Raw genomic sequence first — 18,038 nt, forward strand, 5'->3', positions numbered from 1 at the left:
GGGGGACGGTGAATTCTTTTGGGGTCTCTAAGGGCCATCGGAGACCCGCACCCCTTCTCCTCCATCTGCCGGCTGGGGACAGGGCATGAAGCAGACCTTGGGTACCCCCCCGGCACCCCCAGATTCCCAGGAAGCCGCTGCTGAGCCAGCACCCGCTGTGACTCAGAGCTCCCACTCACCTCGTCCAGCACCCACTGCTGCGTAACCACACCAAGTCACCAGTCATGGGACAACAGGAAGCAGAGGCCAAGGGCAACCTGCATCCAAAGCAGCAGCCCCTTACCTCCTTTCAGACCCTTTTCTTCTCCTTTATCCCCATTGTTGGTCAAGCTCAGCCTTGGAATTAATTTCCCCATCTTTCCCATCAAGACTTGGCAGGGGAAACTGAGGCACAGGCTTTGGGCTCCTTGCTGGGGGGACGCTGGAAGAACAACAGGGAAAATATCATGGAACCACTCAGAAGGGGAAGTGCTGGAGCCCATGCAGTGACACAAGACTGTCCCAAAGGAGACCCAAAGGGAAGCGAAAACCCACAGGGAAATTTTTAAGGAATTGGTGTGATTTTCCAAAGCAGTTTTCAAAGGAGTCCCTGGGAAGCGGCTGCAGTGGAGGAACAACCTCTGCTAACGTGGCCAATGGGGCTGCAGGAAACAGCCGGGGTTTTGAGTCCCAGAGCCAGGAGTGTGGATTCCTTTTATCAATTACCCCAGCTGGTATAACAGCAATACTCCTTCTCCCACGGTCCTTCCACCTCCTAATCTTGCCATGTGAAGAGGCACCTCTCCGCAAGGCAGGGACATAAGTGGCCCAGGGAGACCAGAGACTTCCCACCAGTGACCTTGAACAAAGCTGCTCTGCTCAGGAGGGAAGATAAAGCACAGGTGGTTTAAATCCCTTTTTATAGTCTGAAAGAGAAAGGCTGCAGGTGGTCGGGAAAGCCCTCGGTGATCTGAAAACCACTGCCATGAGCAGAAGATTGCAAAGCCCTGAGCAGCTGTGTAGGGCAATGGGGCATATATGAGAAGGACTGGTGAGGACCACAACCTGCAGGCAGTGGTGGTTGTGGCAGAGGTCACTGATGGCAGGATTTCTTAGTTGGAGGCCTGCAAGATGAGCACCAATGCCTCTTTGCTAAAATATACACACAGCCAAGCAGGGCAAAAAGGGACAGTGATAACGAGAGCAAATCCTTGCTGCTGGTATTTACTGGGACATGGTGAGGACAGTGGCACTGCTTGTGACACTTTCAGCGTGGAAGGACAACCAAGAGCAGGAGTCAGCCTGGAGGCTTCTCCCAGCTCTGCGATGTGGGTACCAGCCTCAGTGCTCAGCATCATCTGGTCACCCCTGGCCTAAACGGGGCAAGTGCTGGCCACCCAGCCAAGGGCACATCAGTGGCTCAATGCCGTGTGGCATCCATGGTCAGGAAGGAGCAAGGGGGATGTGATCTCTGCCCATGCGGTTGCACAATGCCTGGCAGCTCCAGTGCCCAGCTAATGGCTTGTCACCCCGTGCTTCCTAGCTCCTTGGGCCAGCTGTCACCTTCCCCGTGATGCCCACACAGCTCCTTCTTTCCCTCTGCACCAAGGCAGAGACCCCCTCCCAGCCTGCTTTGGCCCAGCCTCTCCCAAGGATATGGCTGAAAGCTCTGGAGAGCAGCATCTCCCACCTATGCAGGACTAACCTTCGCCCTGCTGCCTTCATCTCCAGTCCTCCCATCTTCAACATTTTCCTGTTCCCTGCCAGATGTTCCTAGGCACCCCCTCTCTGCCCCAAAAACCTAACTCAGAAATTCAGTGGTTTGCAGCCACTTTAGCACTAAGCTCCCAGGTTTCCCACCCATGAGTACATCCACGTGTACATCCATGCCTACTCTATGCCTACATCCATGCGTGCATCCACGTGTACATCCATGCCTACATCCATCCATATATCCATGTCTACATTCATGCCTACATCCATGCATGCATCCATAGACGTGCATACCCCCTGCATCCGCACATCCGTGCTCCCATCTCTCCCCAACACTGCCCGGAGCTCGGCCGCGGTGCTCAGAGCTGTGACTTCCGAGGGCTATGGACCGAGCCAGGACCCCCCAGCACCGGGGCTGAGCTCCGAAGCGGTTTCTCATTCGGCAGAAGGGCCACCTCTCCCTCCCTTCGGGCCGCCCCGAGCCGCGGTGAGGGGCGGTGACGGTGGCGGCGGCGGAGGCGGGCGAGAGCAGCGCTCCGCCCGCGGGGCCGGGCCGAGCCGAGCAGAGGCGGCGGAGAACCGAGGACAAAGGTGGCCGTGCGGCACCGGGAGCGGGGCCGGGAGCGGGGGTCCGCAGCGGAGCGGAGCTGAGCGGGCGGCAGCCGTGGGAAGGCGGCTTTCCCGCTCCCAAACATCCTCAAGACTTCGGGGACCCCAAAAAGATCCCCAAGATACCGGGGGGAAAGGGTCCCGTCCCCCTCGAGAGCCCCCGTCTCATCTTCCTGATCCCTGCGATCCCAGGCAAATAATAATCCTGTTGCTCATCTGCCTTCTGCAGGCTGGGGGGACGGTGAAACCCGCTGGAGCCAGTAGCCGGAACGGGGACACAGGGTGCCGGTCCTTACAGCCCCCTTACACCATCCGATCCGGGATCCAGCACTCCCACAGCCACCTGCACATCACCGATGCTGGCGGATGCCGGAGACCGGAGCTAGAGGCTGAGTCCAGGTAGGCAAAAAGCCTGGCACAGCGAGGCCACGGCTGGTTGCGGGACAAGGGGAGAGTGGCCTTGCCTGAGTGACAGGGTTCATGGCCACGGCTCTCTGGAGCCGCAGCCGGATCTGCGGCGCAGGCGATAATTCCTCCTTGTGTGCCGCGGGGAGGAGCGAAGCAGCACAGGGCAAACACAGCGCTGGAGGTAAGGTCACCTGCACCGGGTGACGTGGAGCACTGGGGCGAGCCCTGCCTGGGGCTCCTCCATGGGAAAACACTCACCTGGGGATAAACCCCCTCTCCATGGAGCCCTGAGCCACCCACGGCACACAGCACCTTGGCTGGGTGTGGGGTTATCCCAGCTATCACGGGGCTGTTTATTCACCAGCTGCATTGCCTGGGTTTCCAGGTGCTGCCAACAACAACAACAAGCCAAAGGGTTATTACGGTGCAATTAAGGCACACTCATCCTCAGCATCCACCCTCTATCCCTGCAGGACACGGAGCCATGAAGTTGAACGAGCGGAGCTTGGCCTTTTATGCTACCTGTGACTCCCCGGCTGACAAGGCTGGCTTCCTCTACAAGCGCGGCGAGCGGCACACGGCGTACCACCGCCGCTGGTTCGTGCTGAAGGGCAACATGCTCTTCTACTTTGAGGAGCGGGAGAGCCGGGAGCCGGTGGGTGTCATCGTGCTGGAGGGCTGCACTGTGGAGCTCTGTGATTCGGCTGAGGAATTCACCTTCGCCATCCGCTTTGATGGCACCAAGTCCCGCACCTACGTGTTGGCGGCCGAGAGCCAGGCTGCTATGGAGTCGTGGGTGAAGTCGCTCTCGCGAGCCAGCTTTGGCTATATGCGCGTGGTGGTGCGGGAGCTGGAGAAGCAGCTGGAGGAGATGCGCTATGGGATGGCCGGTGGGTGTGCTGGGGGATGCCGGGGGTCTCCCGGCTCCGAGAAGCCAAAGCCCTCGGAGCTGGAGAGGTCCCTGGAGCGGCTGCCGGCTCTGCCCACTGTCTTGCCAAAGGAGAATGGCTGTGCGGCGTGGAACAACGCATCGGGAGTGGACCAGCCACGTGAAGCTTCGGGTTGTGGTGGGGATGCTGGTGGTGGGAACCTGCGGCCACCACTGCGGCCGCCACTGCGGCCACCACTGCTGCCACCACGCAGGAGGGCGGCAAGTACCGAGGTGGGCAGTGCTGCGGTGGAAAGCCCGTCCTCCTTCTGCCAGCTCCACGAGCGGTATGGCCGGGAGGTGGCCCAGCTGCGGCGGGAGTGGCTGGAGGGGCAGCGTGGTTCCCGGCCCTGAGTGATGGCTGAGCCCTCGGGACCTGCCAGGACCTGTGACAGGGAAATGATCATTGTTGGTGCTGCATCGGTCCCGTCCTCACCCTGGGATGTGCAGCCCTGTCTATGGTGGTGATAGACACTTACTGATGGTGCCAGCAAGGGCTCAGCACTGAGAGACACTGGTGCTGCTCTGTGATGGTGAAACACCAGCCCAGCATTGATGGCAACTGGGCTCAGCATGCCAACAGCCAGGCATGAAGCCCCTGGGCTTTGGGAGCTGCCAGGATCTTGGGCATCTCGTGCCAAGGCAGCAGATGCTCCCTGCATGGGTGCACCCCTCCAGTCATGCCTGGCAAGCAATCAAGCTAGAAACCACTTGCTGGTTGATGCCTGTTGGGACTCAACCATTGCACTGGATCTGGTGGGGCCTCTTGGTGCTCCTGCAGTGGCATCATCAACTGGCAATGCTTTTAGAGGACGATTTGGATGGGATCTCGCCAGCCTGAGCCCATGTGTGGGTATTTCACAGCTGGGGACCCTGCTACCGCCTTCCCCTCCCTGCGCTGAGCTCTGCCGGATCCCTCTGCTCCAGCAGGATGTGGTCTGAAAATGAAAATATCAGCGAGCACAGCCCTTCCTTAATGGCAGCAGCTTCCCCGGGGAGCTGGTGACACCCAGCCCGGGGTGTCCTACACGGGGCAATCGCTGCTTGCAGCCTGATGGGTGAACCCATGGTGAGGGCAGACCCAAGGGAACACAATGGTTGCAGGCACTGCTGTGTTGGATGGATATTTCGGGGCAGGGCATCATCCCTGAGCTGGCTTCCTAAGGGGAAGCATCACTCACGGTGGTAATGGGAACGTATGTGTCAGCACAGAGCGTGTCGAGTGATTCATGTGCCAAACTGGAGTGAAGCCAGTGTCTCGTGCCAGTGATGCTCTTTTCTTTTCCCAGTGGTTTAGATTGACACTGAAGCTGCTGGCCTGGAGCTGGGGTCACCTAGGTTTGAGCTGGGTGGCTCTGGCTCCCTTTGCCCCGTTGGGACAAGCACAGGATTTTGCTACAATAAAAGTTGTTTCAGAAATTCCTGCCTGGCCCAAGTTCTTGTTTGTGCCTTTAATCCTCTTCCTTCCACGGGGCTGGGCAGGGACAGTGTCACCCAAGTGGGACACAGCCAACGCCAGGGTCTCACAGTGCCCTGGAGCCCCACATGCCTTCAGGGATGGGATGGACAGGATGAGATGGATGGGTTGGGATGGTGCCACCCTGGGAATATCAAGACACCCAGCGCCAGGGTGGTCCCACAGCAGGGACAGCATGGTTCTGCTGCTCTGTGGTGGCTTGAACAGCCAGGCACAGGTGACCAACATGGGGGTTTGGGCACTGGACAAGAGCTGGGAGACTGACTGGAAGCACAACGCTCCTATAGTTTCACCCATGGAAATGGCACTGGGTGCCCCAGTATGAGTTGCTAGTGCTTTACAGATTCAGTGGGGTGTTACAACCACCCCTCCAAAACCAGGGTTACAGGCAGCATTGTGTGATGCCACCAGGTTTGAGTGCCTCTGCTCAGGAGGCCCTATACCCTTGGTGGGATGGTGGGATGTCCCAAGCCATCTACCAAGGGGTCTTAGCCAGGGACGAAATACCTGTCCCCTTGCTGGGGACAGTGTTGGTGCTAGGCAGGCACCAGGGACCCTGCCCTGATGGAAGTAGCCAACATCACCCCATGTCCCTGCCCACAACACCCATCTGCATGAACATCTCCAGCTTCTTGCCAACATTGAGGGCAATGTCTCTTGGAGAAACCAAGGCATGAAGCCAGGCAGGTCACTTGCTTGCTGAGAGCACTGTAGAACATGGAGCCCTGCTCCTGGCCACCCCACTATGTGTTTTGGCATTTGGAGCAGTGCTGCCGAGGGCAGTGGGGCGCAGCTGTACCCGCAGCATCCAGATGGTTAATGTGGCCCCATCAGTTGGCTGTGAAGGAAGGTTCTGGTCTCCATGGCAGCCGGCCCAGCTTCTCCAGACATTCAGATATTCATTAGAAATAAATCCGTCCCAACATGTTAGCCGACAAACAAGCTTAAACAGATACGCAACATATGGATTTATTAATCCATCAAATGCAAACACCCCTGCCTCGTGTCGGGAGCTGCAAATGTGCCCGGTGATGGATGGCTCTGAAGAAGGGCCATGCCAGGGTGCAGTGCCACTGAGCCAAACCTCATGCCAAAGGATGCTGAGTTACCCCAGGGGCAGGAGCAAACCTGCACCAGGGATGAGCACAGGACTTCCAAAGGGCAGGATCCCTGCTCATTGTAGGGGGTTTGCACTAGATGACCTTTGAAGGTCGAACCATACCATTCTATGATTCTATGTTCTCACCTTAAGCTGGACTAGCCCTGTTTCACACCCTCTTTTCTTCCCTCAATCACCAGGAGGTGTTTATGGCAGTGAGAGCTCTTGCCACAAACCCAAAGCAAGGCTGCGACTTCCAACATCAATCCAAGCACCAAGCTCCCATCCCAGCTGCCTCCAGACAAAACACACCCCAAGGCCAGAGTCGTATCCAACTTCTGTATTTAGTGGCTCTTTACAGAACTTGTTCCTTCCAAAACTGTTAAACAAAGTTCATCGATCTCATAGAAACTTTTGAAGTACAGTACATGAGCCTAACAAAAACGTGACCGGTATGTCCCGCCAGCTTTAATACAACAGGATTGCCATGTCCGAGACTATCCTAAGTGCTTCCTTGAATCCCGTTCCACTAAAGCTCCTGCTAGCACACAACAGAGAAGAGCAGTCAATGGTCGTGCCTCGACCTTCTGCAACGTGGTGGCAGGGAAAAGAGTGGCCGTGGGCAAGCTGGGGCTTGCTGGGGCAGGATAGGTGGGCAAGGAGAGCCGTGCCCCCACGGAGCCGCTTTTAGCATCGCTCATGAACCACCACCCAAGTATAAAAATACCTTCTCTTCTGATAAAAATGTATAAATCAGTCAATGCATAGCCTCAGAGCCTGGCAGGGAGCCCTCCCGATGGCGGTGGCCACGCTGGGTGATGGCTGATGCCACGCAGGCAGGGGACAGGGCAAAGCAGCCCAGCATGGGCCACCCCACGGTGTTTTAAAGGCATTTTGTTAGCAGAGCCCCACTGGTGGTGGTGGGGTGAGGAGGTGGCGCAGGGTCAGCCTTGGGAAGCCAAAGCTCAATGGTGTTTTGCCCAGTTCAGGTCTGAGCTTGCCCAATTCAGGCAGGAGCCTGGTGTGACACTCTGGGGCTCATCCTGGCTTCACGGGCAGCCACTGCCTGGGAATACCACTGCATTGAGGGGATGGTCCTCCTGCCCAGGTGCTCTCCCTAATAAAAGTGCTTCAGCCACCAGAGCTGGCTGTGATGCTGGGAGCAGCCCCGAGTAGGGTTTGACCCCCTGTGAGCACGCAGCTCATGATTTTTGGGTGCTCATCCCCAAGCACTGGTAACCCCGGGGCAAAGCTCGGAGGCTCCATCTCTTTTTCTTTCCTAAACGGACAATGGCAGAGTGTGGGGAACTGGGATCCAATGGATTCCATCCCCCGTGAGCCAGAGCCACCCCTGAGCATCGCACCCGGGTACCTCTTCCCATCTCACTCCCAAAATCACAAGCACAGGTTTCTCTCTTTGCTTTTGCATTGGTTTTCCTCTTCCTTTGGGAGCTGGCAGGAGCTGCACCGTGCCATATCGGGGCTGCCACCGGTTGCTGGCTGGAGGAAGCACGAGGGACAGCGTTGGGACCATGCTACATCTTGTTCCAGAAGGCTAGTGCAGACATTTCTACAACATATACAACCGCACGGGACATTCTGTGTTACAAAGGTTTCCAAAAACATAAACCACCAGAACTAAATACGTACTCAATGGCATCAGGGGGGTCGCTTTAGAGTCTTCAGGGACTATGTCGCAGTCTCTGGCTGGGGCAGAAGCGATGCGGTGTCTTACAGACAGAGGTGGAAACTGCTCAGCAAAAGTTTAGTCAATTTGGTCAGTCTCATAGTGCTTCTCGATGGCTTTGCTCAGTCTTTCCTGTGGGTTTTATCTTTGTTTTTAATCTCATCCAGTGGCAAACTACAAGACTTCAGTGTACATTTAATGACACAACTGCTACATCATCTTCATTTTATAGCTATCTTTAATATCAAAGCAGCTTAAGCTGTTAATAAATTCCAAAGTATCCTTTTATTAAAATATCTAAAAGAGGTCTATAAATATTTTTTGTTTTCTTTTTTTTTTGTTTTCTTTTCTAAAATCGTTCCCAGTATTTCACATTTAAAACAAAGCTGGGGGAGATGTGGCTTCATAGTGGAGGCCGCCCCCTTTTTCCATGGGTGCTCCTGTCCATGGCGCCGGCTGCCTGTCGCCTCTTGGTGCGTGCTGCATTTAACAAAATATATATATATATGTGGGTGTCTATATATATATTTAGGGTGTTGGAGGGCTCAGAACTCCCACTCGAGGGCCTCCTCGCGGTTGGCAGCCCGCTCCAGGCGGTGGATGATGTTGTTGAGGTTGGCCATCTTCTCATGGCGCCGCTGGACGCTGGTGCTGAGCCGGGGGCCAGGAGCTGGCGGTAGCGCTGGTGACACCGGTCCAGCGGAGGATGGCCCCGGGGAGGCTGAGCCGGCAAGGCCAGGCGAGGATGCTGCCGAGGGTGACGTTGGGGAGACCTCCAAGCTGCAACGGGATGATCCCGATGAGGACTGGGAGCTGTCGGGATGCGGCGGTGGCGGTGGTGGGGGTCCCACGGTGGCAGCACCAGCACGGCCCCCCCGCCGCGGGAGGCTGCTGGCGCTGGGGGCAGCGGCGTGGGGGGCTGCCCCCCGATCCTCCTGCGGGGGGCCAGTGCCCTCGGCCGCCCCGGCCGGGCTGCGTGAGTCCCGCCGGCGGCCCCAGCCGCCTGCCTCCCCCTGCTCCTCCTTCACCTTCACAGTGGCACAGGGGTGCTCGCCCCCCCCAAGCACAGGTTTACGGTCCTCGGTGTCTGAATCGGGGCTATGGGGAGCCCGGCGCACAGGGACGGGTGTCCCGCCACTCTGCTCTGGATCCGTGTCGTTGTCCGGTGCGCCCTCCACCAGCATCTCCCGCCGCATCCGTGACCTGTCGGGATGCAACCACGGAGGGTCAGTGACCACCAACCATCACCCCATGTTTCAGGCACAACATGTCCTGAAAACGCATCTCCAGCCAGAAAACTGTGAAGACATCACTTGAGATGGAAAACTCCACCTTGCTGGCCTTTAAAAAACTTATTTTGGGGAAAAATACTTTGCTTGAACATGGGGAATGGGTTTTGCAACACTTTGGGGATGTTTCCAGCCAAACTGAGCCAGTTTTTGTTGTTTAATACATAACATTTTTCAAAGGTTTCTTTAGAACAGTTGTGTTGCAGGCTTTTCTGGAACCATCTGAGTGGAAAGGTTATGGGCTTGAAAACAACATTAGTCAATGTATGTGTCTTTTAATACTGGTTTATATTGGGAAAGGGGGGACAACCCATCACCCGGGCTGTTGACTTAAAGCAGGCAGCACTTGGTGTGGGTCTGAGGAGGACCCAAGAGCCGTGTATGCACCTGTAACACTGCTTAAGGATGAAGCTCTTGCTGCTCCCCTGGGCCAGGCTGCTGCGGGGATGGATCCTGTGCTCCTGGAGCCTCCATAAAGCTTTCCTCCACCCACCACAGAGCTCCTGTTTGGTGGCAAGTGGTGTCCCACACCAGTGAGAAGGTGGATATGAGCATGGTAATTGCTTTAGATGCTCAACATGACTTGGTCAAGGTGGTCAACACCTCTTGACTACCCATCAACCAGGGCACACGCAGCATTTCAGCTGCAATCCAGCACCATGCATAGGTCTGCACCTCCTCATCTATGCAAGAAGGACTGGGAGGACTGGTAGAGCAACAACGACACCCCCTTGGTGACCCAGCACCATCAGATATCCACAGCTCAGGAGCGTCCATACCTGTAGTTGTGGAACCAGTTGATGACAGTGTTGGTCTTGAGGTTGAGCTGGAAGGAGAGCAGCTCGATGGTCTGCTGCGAGGGGTAAGGCTCCAGCTGATAGGCTTTCTTCAAGGCTTCCTTCTCCTCCGGGGCCAGCACCACTCGTGGCTTCTTGATCTGGAGGAGGCTGAGGTCCTGCGGCTGCAGGCTGGGGCTGGCGCACTCGGAGCGGGCGCTGGGGGACTCGCTGTCCGAGCCGGCGCTCATCAGCCCGTACCGACGTTTCAGGTAGGCTGCAGGAGAGGAGACCCAGCTGCATGCCCGGGGAGCCCCCCGCTTGCCCAGCACCCTGGACCCATTGAGGCTGCATCACCCTGACCCTCACCTTTCTTCTCCAGCTTCTTCATGTCACGCAGCTTCTCCACGTTGAGAGGGTCGTTGAGCCAGAGCTGCATGCGGACAAAGGGCTCCCTCCCCTTCAGGCTCAGCTTGTGCCATGGCTTGGGCCTGGAGAGGAGATCGGACACCGAGCCCTGTGTCAGGCCCAGGATGCTCTCCCCAAACAGCCGCTGGCCTGGCAGAGGAGAAGCAGAGGTGGTTAGAGCGGGGCAGAGCAGTGTGGTGGGTGCTACAGTCCCCCCATGGAGTGGGTGCACCCCATTTCCCGACCAGCATCCTCCCCAGCATGCCAGGATCCCACTGAGCACCCACAGCGAACAAGGAGGGGTCTGTGGCTATGGGAATTGGGGTGATGCATCCATGCAGCCTCACCAGCAGCTCCCGAAAACCCGGGCGGAGAGAGGATCCGCACCTAAATTGTTGTCCGTCAAGACCTCCTTGACCTTCTTGGTGATGGAGTATGTGTCCAGCTCAGGGGACATGGCAACGATCTCCTGGATGCCCACAGGTCCCTGGCTGTTGGGGTACGTCTTCCCACCCAGCGCAGGCGTGGACCGGCTCTCGGGCTGCTGGTTTTCTTTGCTGCTCTCCAAGGCCAGGGTGAGGGGCTCCTGACAGCCCTTCTCGTGCTCGGCGGGGCTGGGGGGCGGCGAGGGGGACGGCTGGGGCTCCACAGGGCTGGCTGCGTGACACCGGGCAGAGGGGTCAGCGGGGATGGTGGGATGGGAGAGGGCAGGGACCCGGCAGGAGCAGGAAGGATGTTTTGGGGATGCTGGCCGAGCCTCACCAGCAGTTATGGCAAAGCAGGAGGTGCCAGCGGAATAATTAGAGAGAGAAAACACCAGTAATATATAAAATAAAACCCAATTACTACTTTATGCCAGGCACAAAGCCAACAATTTTTGCTGTGACTTTCCTTTTTATTATTAACCTAAATGACTTTCAAAACCCCCTTCTGACAAAATAACATCTGTATAACAGCCCAAAATTGTCTAAATGACTAATTAAGGGGGTTCAAAATGAGTTGGACGCATCAGAGGAGAGGGGGATGAAAGGGGATTGCCAGGATTGGGGCGTGGGTGCTGGGGAAGCTCTTCCCGGCACTGGTGTGGTAGCAGGACAAACTCCCCCTTGTGCCAGGATGCGAGGGATGGATGCAGAAGCATTGAGGGCACTGATGGCACTTGGGGACTGCAGGGATCACAGCGGTACTTACCCTGGGAAGGTGCTGGCTGCTGGTTGATGCCTTGGCCCAGCTGGTCGGTCAGCCAGAGCTGCATGCGGATGAAGGGCTCCCGGCCCTTCTGCGTCAGCTTGCTCCATGGCTTGGGCCGTGACAGCATGTCGCTCACGCTGCCCTGGGACAGCCCCAGCACCTAGGCACCACACATGTGTCACCCACCAGCACCGGGCTGCTGCCTGCCCTCGATCCCCACATCAAGGGAGGAGAAGCATACTGCCACCCACTGCCACACTCATGGCCCCAAGGCATGTCCAAAGCATGTCCATGGGTGCTGGACATGGTGAGCCCTGGGATACCCACTGGGATGGGAGGACGGTCCCTGCAGGGCTCTGCGCAGGGGACAAGGTGTTTCTGGTGGGAAGCACCACCAACCAGTTGGTGGTGGCCACTGGGAGACCATTTGGGGCTGGGTCAGACCTTGAGGACTCAGCATCCTCCCAGAGGAAACCCTCCAGGGAGAGTAGGGACCCTCAAAGGATCTGACGGAGGCCACTAATGAGGCCAGGGCTTCTGGTCATGGAGCAGAGGGGACAATGGACCCCTTTCCTCCAGGTTGGTACCTTCTCTCCGAAGATCCTTTGGCAGATGCCGTTCTTGGCCAACTTCTCCTTGACCTGCCGGGTCAGCTCCAGCGTGTCCACCTCCCTGTACATGTACATCTCGTACTGCTCTGGTGTTAGCGGCGGCACCGTGGGCTTCAGGGTCCGTGGCACATAGGTGGGGTAGTAGGAGAGACGACCACCAGCCGCCGGCTCTGCACCGGCTCCCTCTGCCTTCACCTCCGTGAGCCGGTGCGGCTCATCATCTGCTGGCGGCAGCTCATCCTCGTTGGTGCCACCTTCACCAGGCTCACCCCGAGGCCAGCCCCGGCCATTGGCCATGCTGGAGTAGCTCGAGGAGGAGGAGGACAGCGAAGGCGAGACGGAGGTGTAGGGTCGGCTGAGCAGGCTCCGCTCCGATGCCCAGTGCTGGTCAAAGTAGGAGCTGGCATCGCCGATCTCTGACTTCACCTTCCGGATGATGCTCTGGACAAAGGCGGCAGGGGAGAGGACGGCCAGGGGTGTCTGTGGGGGGCCAGGGCTGGCCCCATTCCCCTCCTCTTGCTTCACATAGCGGGGGACAATGTTCTGGCTGACGGTGGCCAGTGTGGAGCGCTCAGCGGGTGGCGTGTCCCTAGGGCGCCCGCTGCCCCCCGACTCCATCTCCAGCAGCGCCTGCTGCTGCGCCTGCATCTCCCGCCGCGCCTGCTCCAGGATGCTCTTGATGGCATCTTCCGAGCTGCTGCCGCCCGCCCCGTTGGCCACCGCTTGCGATGCCGATGGTGTTTTGGGTTCCCCTGTAAAGAAAAGGGGTGAGGGGAGCCCCAAGGTGCAGCACATATTGTTTTACCATGTGGCCATAATACACAATGCAGGAGAAAAGGGATTTGGAGTGCTGTCTATGGAGTGGGTGCACAGCAGAAGGAGAAGCAGCACCCACAAAGCAAAAGCTGCGACACCCCTAGCTCAAAGCTTCCTTTTTGATGATTGCAAAATAAATCCCATTACCAACGATTGCAATAGACAAACATGTTTGTTTTCCCTGTCTGTTTTTCCACCATTCCTGTCTAATTCAATTCTTCGGGATTCTGCTTTCTCAGCAGACTACCTGTTTTAATGTATTTCGTTTCTTGTAATTGACTGCGAGCGCAGCTGCTTTAATGATTCCTTGTGCCAGATGGATCTTGCATCCTCATTTAATCATCTGGTTTGGGGCAGGGGGGAGAAAAAGGGTAGATCCAAAGTTTCCAAAAGCCCAGATACAAGTGCTGCTGCACGGGGAGTAATCTTCCATCCCTAACTGTTAACCAGCATTTCTTCCCACCATACCCCAGATTTCCTCTATGGTTATCAGTGGGAAAAATTCCCCTCAAAAAGCCCATTTTTGCCATGCCAGTGCTGCTCCATCCTGGGTGCCAGCTCCTGGGTCAGCCCATGGCCACCCTGTCCAGGAATGCCATGAGTGCTGGGCTTGGCACAGTCTGGATAAGACCATGGGATGCAGAGACCCCCGTGCTGGACACTGTTGGTTTTGTGGGTGTTTCGTGGGTTCCCCCATGGGACCTGGGTGCTGCTCCCATGGGGCAAAGCAAGGGCTTGGCCACCTCCATGGCCACCCAACACACCAGCACCTACCTCCCTTCTGTGACTCGATCTCCTTCTTCGCCTGCTCCAGGATGCTTTTGATGGCGTCGTCAGAGCCGGTCTCCGGCGTCCTGATCCGTGGTGTGATGCTACCTGATCAAAGAGGCAGGATAACAGCTTTGTCACCAGCGCTGGTTTACAAGCTCCGCTTGTATGTCAAGAAGTATTTACTGCTCCTCGTGTTCAGTTATTTTTAGGGATGCTGGTTTTAAGACAAATGTCACTCCTGGTTAGTCACTAGCTGGAGCACAGGAAGACCTGCTAGCACCAGCTCCCAGCCACCTTTACTGCCCCATCCAAGGGCACCCACTCCCCACTGGCATGTGGAGTGCTGAGCAGAGACATGGGCATGGGGACCATGTCCCCCATTCCTGGCACTGTGCCCCCCTGGCTGTGCAGGTAAAGGGTTAATGCTGGATTGGATCCAGGGATAAATCAGAGCCCTATGGATTGAAACACCAGCATGGACACGGACGTGCGGTGCCCAGTCTCTGTGTCACCGAGGGGACGAGTGACCAGCCACTACTGCTGCCGCCTCTGAGACAGGGCCAGAAGCCACTATCCCTGGAGCCAGACGTCAGCATTTCATGGTGGTGCCGACACCGCACCGAGGTCCCGCAGCATTAACACTTCATTATCCTAACAAAATATTCCCAAACACATTGATTCATGCACCACGGAACAGCCCAATGAATAATTAAATGGCACTTGTCAGAATAAATGAGTAAAGCACGTCCAGAGATGCAGCTTCCACAAGGATGGGTTGTTGTTAATTGCTACTGTTTGCCAGGGCTCCATCCCACTGGCAGCCACTTCCATCCCACGCCACAGCAAGTGGGGGGACCACTGGGGACAATCCCCAAGTGCCACTGGTGACCCTGTGTGTGTCCCTGCCTGTCTTGTCATTCCAGGCTGCTGGGCATCCCCACATGGCATTAGGCACCCCGGGGTGCTGCTGGGGTGAACCGGGATGCATCAGGATAGGATCCCATGGTACCACATGCAGCATCCCGGTGCAGAACCCGCTGGCCAGGGCCACCCCAACCACTCACCTCTTTGGCGCACCTGGATAGTCCTCAGGGCCAGCACGTTCTGCTCATCGGAGAGGAACTGCTTCATCTTGATGAATGGCTCCTTGCCCTTCACCGTCAGCTTGTGCCAGGGCTTGGGACGGGCCAGGATCTCGCTGACGGAGCCCTGCGACAGCCCCAGCACATAATGCCCAAACACCCGCTGCCCGATGTTGTGCTTCAGCAGCTGCTCCTTCACCTGGAAGGCGATTTCGGCCGTGTCCAACTGCTCCTCCTCAGCATTGCTGTTGGTGCTGCCCTCGGTTGGCTCTCCGGATGGGCTGGTGGCCGGTGCGGTGCCACTGGGGTGTGTGGTGCTGCTTTTGGCACCGAAGATGCCAGAGGGGAAGGATGGCCCCACAGTGGTGCTCTCGCTCTTGTAGGAGGATGGCGGGAGCTGGGGGGCCTTGGCATCCCCCGAAAGCCGCTCGCTCCCTGGGAAGGGGGACAGGGAGAATGTCCGTGGTCCATCGGGGGCCAAGCCAGGGCCGGGCAGAGGTGGAAGGGGAGTGGGGGACGTGGGTTCTTCCGTCGGGGCATGCTGCGGGGATGGGTACGGCTGCTCCATGCCCAGCGAGTCCTTCCCCGACTCATCTTCGGAGTGATCCTCCTCTAGAGATGAATGAGAGAGAGGGAAACAGTCCTGCAGCGAAGCATCTCCTGCCTCAGTTTCCCCAGGTGGCATCCCACCCCTTGCCATGCTGCTGGCTCCATAGCCAGGGCAGGATCCAGCCTTTCCACCCACATTCCCAAGGATGCTCGCGGTTGCCGCGGGACATGGGGACCCTACCAGTGCTGGCCATCAGACTGGGCTTCTCCAGCAGGTACTTCTGGGAGGGGTAGAACGCCTCCTTCCCCAGCAGCAGGGCCTCCTCTGCCTTCGATATGCTCTGCAAGGAGCCAAGCCGAGATGGGAAAGGGCGGCGGAGGCACCGGCGGCAGGGCTGGCACGGGCGCCATAGCCCGGTGAGCGTGCCGGCGCGCGCCGCGGCACTTGCCTGGGGAAGGCTGCAGCTGGCGGAGGCCACCTTCATCGCCTTAAGGATGCTGGGAGGGAGACAAGGGGGTGACTCGGCAGGAATGGCTTTTTGCTGCTGTCAAGCTGTTAGGGATGCTTGAAGCGTGCCATGGGTGCTGGTGGCACCCGGCCAGGCAGGGGACAAGCAGGCAGCAGGCAGGGTGCTGGTCAAGCCATACCTCAGCTCTGTTTTGATCTCCTCGTAGTCCGCCTGTGCCTGCAGCTTCTCCTCCAGCTTCTGCAGAGCAGAGGAGGGGATTCCTCACAGCCGGCTCCTGGTGCACACCCGGCACAGCCAGACCCGTGCCCCCCCATCCCTGGCAAACCCCAAGCCCCTGAGGACGCACCTCGATGGCTTCGTTCTTGGCGGCCAGCTGCCCCTCCAGCTCGGCGATCTGGTTGGCAGAGGATTCCTCCAGCTCCTGCAGCGAGCTCTGGAGGTGCTGCACGTCCTTCAGGAGCCGCAGGATCTCCCGGTCCTTGGCAGCCAGCGCTGCCTCCAGCCTCGACCCTGAGCACATGGAATAGTTCACTTTGTCCTGCTGGGAGAGGGGACACCGTCAGCTCCCGGTCACCCAATGTGGGGACAAGGGCCGCCCTCCCCATAAGACATGTTCCCATGGGCCCAGGACTCAGACCTGCTGATGGGGCCCCAAGGCGATACAGCCCTGGGGAGGGACAGACCCCTCCTCTGCCACTAAACATCTCCCAGGTACATCTGCTTGGTGCTATGGGGCTGCAAGTCCCTCCTCCCCATAGAAGGCTGGGTCTGCAGGTAGGTCATGACCAATGCTACACCCCACAGTGGGAAAATGCCTTAGTCATGGACACTTTGGGCATGCTCCTGAATACAGTGGGTGCTCCTGAGTGCAATGGGGTGCTCCTTAGCACAGTGAGATGCTCCTGAACATGCTAGGATGCTCCTGTTTGCTATGGGATGCTCCTAGCTATGATGGGGTGCTCCTAAGTGCAGTGGGATGCTCCTAGCTGAGATATTCCCAGCCATGATGGGGTGCTGCTGGCCCCGAGGGATGCTCCTGGCTGTGACGGGGTGCTGACAGCTATAATGGGGTGCTGCTGTGCCCGAGGGGTGCTCTCACCCCGGCGGCACCCGGCGGGGAGCAGCAGGCCAGGCGCAGGGAGCTGTTCACAGCCGCCAGCTGCTCCCTCAAGCTCTCCACTTCCCTCTGCGCTGCCTCCGCTCGCTGTAAGAGAGCAGAAGGAGCATCAGGCCACGCACCCACAGCTCGTCCCACCCCGCACAGGGCACAGCGGGGCTCCAGGACCCACGTCTCTCCCAAGCATCCTGCTCCCATCACCATAAGCCCCGCCATATATTTCCTCTCCCCACATCCTAACACAGTTCCTGATCCCAATCCCTGGACACTACCCATAGACCACCAGGACACTGCCTTTTTCCACCCAAAAGGCCTTATTTACATGCAAATTGCTGTTTAAGCCCCTTTTATTACCCATGTGCATTTATTTGCACCTACAATTTCAGGATTAAATAAAACTAATGAATAGAAATGGGTAGGACCAGAAGTAATTATGCCAGACACTAGCTCCAGGGTGGTGTGGGCTGTGCTCTAAAATGCCCAGGAGAGGCTGGAGGTGACAAACATCAGCTCCAGCAGCTAAAATGGAGCCTGGCAGAAGCCCAAATACACCAGTGACCCTCAACATGGGGCAGGGGGTCCCACAGGGCTGGTTTGGAGGAGGCATCAGGCAAAGGAAACCAGGGCCACCATCCTTTGTAGGGCTTCAGGGAGTTGTAACTAGATGATCTTAAGGTCTTTTCCAATCCTAACTATTCTATGAACTCTATTCTATGGTTCCCAGTCCCAGAGCCTGGCCACCTCTTCCATTTTTGGGGACAGATATCTATGCCATGCAGATGCTTGGGGTGCTGTGGTGGGTGCAGCATCCAGGCTCTGCAGGGCAAAGCCCATCAGCCCGAGGGGACTGCGGCTGAGCACGATGGAAGGGGAGCAGGGTATGTGTCCTGTAAAAGTCAGCTCCTAGGCTCACCTGGTTGGCTTTTTCCAGGTTTGTCATGATCATGGCTACTTCGTCTGCCCTGTGATGAGAAAGCAAGAGGTGTCAGCCAGCACGGAGGGACGGTCACAGCCCTCCATGGCCAGCGAGGGATCCTGCAGGTGCTGCAGCATCTTAG

The 18,038-nt window shown here is 57.6% G+C and overlaps 2 protein-coding genes across 15 annotated transcripts in view; one reads left to right on the plus strand and one right to left on the minus strand.

Annotated features, from left to right (window-relative positions):
- The first annotated feature begins 2,238 nt into the window (after positions 1 to 2,238).
- On the plus strand, positions 2,239 to 5,059 carry PHETA1 (PH domain containing endocytic trafficking adaptor 1). Of its 2 annotated transcripts, XM_030501180.1 has the most exons (3): positions 2,239 to 2,283; positions 2,531 to 2,700; positions 3,183 to 5,059. In XM_030501180.1, the coding sequence occupies exon 3, from the start codon at positions 3,194 to 3,196 to the stop codon at positions 3,989 to 3,991; it is 798 nt and encodes a 265-aa protein (XP_030357040.1). In that variant the 5' UTR covers positions 2,239 to 2,283; positions 2,531 to 2,700; positions 3,183 to 3,193; the 3' UTR covers positions 3,992 to 5,059. The 2 variants fall into 2 exon arrangements, with proteins under 2 accessions (XP_030357040.1, XP_032776104.1); XM_032920213.1 differs by having other exon boundaries at positions 2,254 to 2,700.
- A 1,479-nt stretch (positions 5,060 to 6,538) lies between these two features.
- Positions 6,539 to 18,038, minus strand: part of CUX2 (cut like homeobox 2) — a 64,911-nt gene continuing 53,411 nt past the window's right edge. For 6 of the 13 annotated variants that reach the window (XM_030501708.1, XM_030501707.1, XM_030501710.1 and 3 more), the window contains 13 exons: positions 17,894 to 17,942; positions 16,963 to 17,067; positions 16,210 to 16,404; positions 16,042 to 16,100; positions 15,635 to 15,891; positions 14,827 to 15,456; positions 13,766 to 13,867; positions 12,152 to 12,927; positions 11,565 to 11,724; positions 10,761 to 11,030; positions 10,335 to 10,523; positions 9,969 to 10,242; positions 6,539 to 9,103 (listed from right to left, as the gene is read on the minus strand). In XM_030501708.1, the coding sequence (XP_030357568.1) occupies positions 8,446 to 9,103; positions 9,969 to 10,242; positions 10,335 to 10,523; positions 10,761 to 11,030; positions 11,565 to 11,724; positions 12,152 to 12,927; positions 13,766 to 13,867; positions 14,827 to 15,456; positions 15,635 to 15,891; positions 16,042 to 16,100; positions 16,210 to 16,404; positions 16,963 to 17,067; positions 17,894 to 17,942 (3,724 nt within the window). In that variant the 3' untranslated portion in view covers positions 6,539 to 8,445. The remainder of the gene's footprint in view (positions 9,104 to 9,968; positions 10,243 to 10,334; positions 10,524 to 10,760; positions 11,031 to 11,564; positions 11,725 to 12,151; positions 12,928 to 13,765; positions 13,868 to 14,826; positions 15,457 to 15,634; positions 15,892 to 16,041; positions 16,101 to 16,209; positions 16,405 to 16,962; positions 17,068 to 17,893; positions 17,943 to 18,038) is intronic. The other 7 variants (XM_030501715.1, XM_030501713.1, XM_030501705.1 and 4 more) reach the window with 4 other exon arrangements.

This window comes from Strigops habroptila, chromosome 11 (genome assembly GCF_004027225.2).
Source record: "Strigops habroptila isolate Jane chromosome 11, bStrHab1.2.pri, whole genome shotgun sequence".
Taxonomy (NCBI): Eukaryota; Metazoa; Chordata; class Aves; order Psittaciformes; family Psittacidae; genus Strigops; species Strigops habroptila.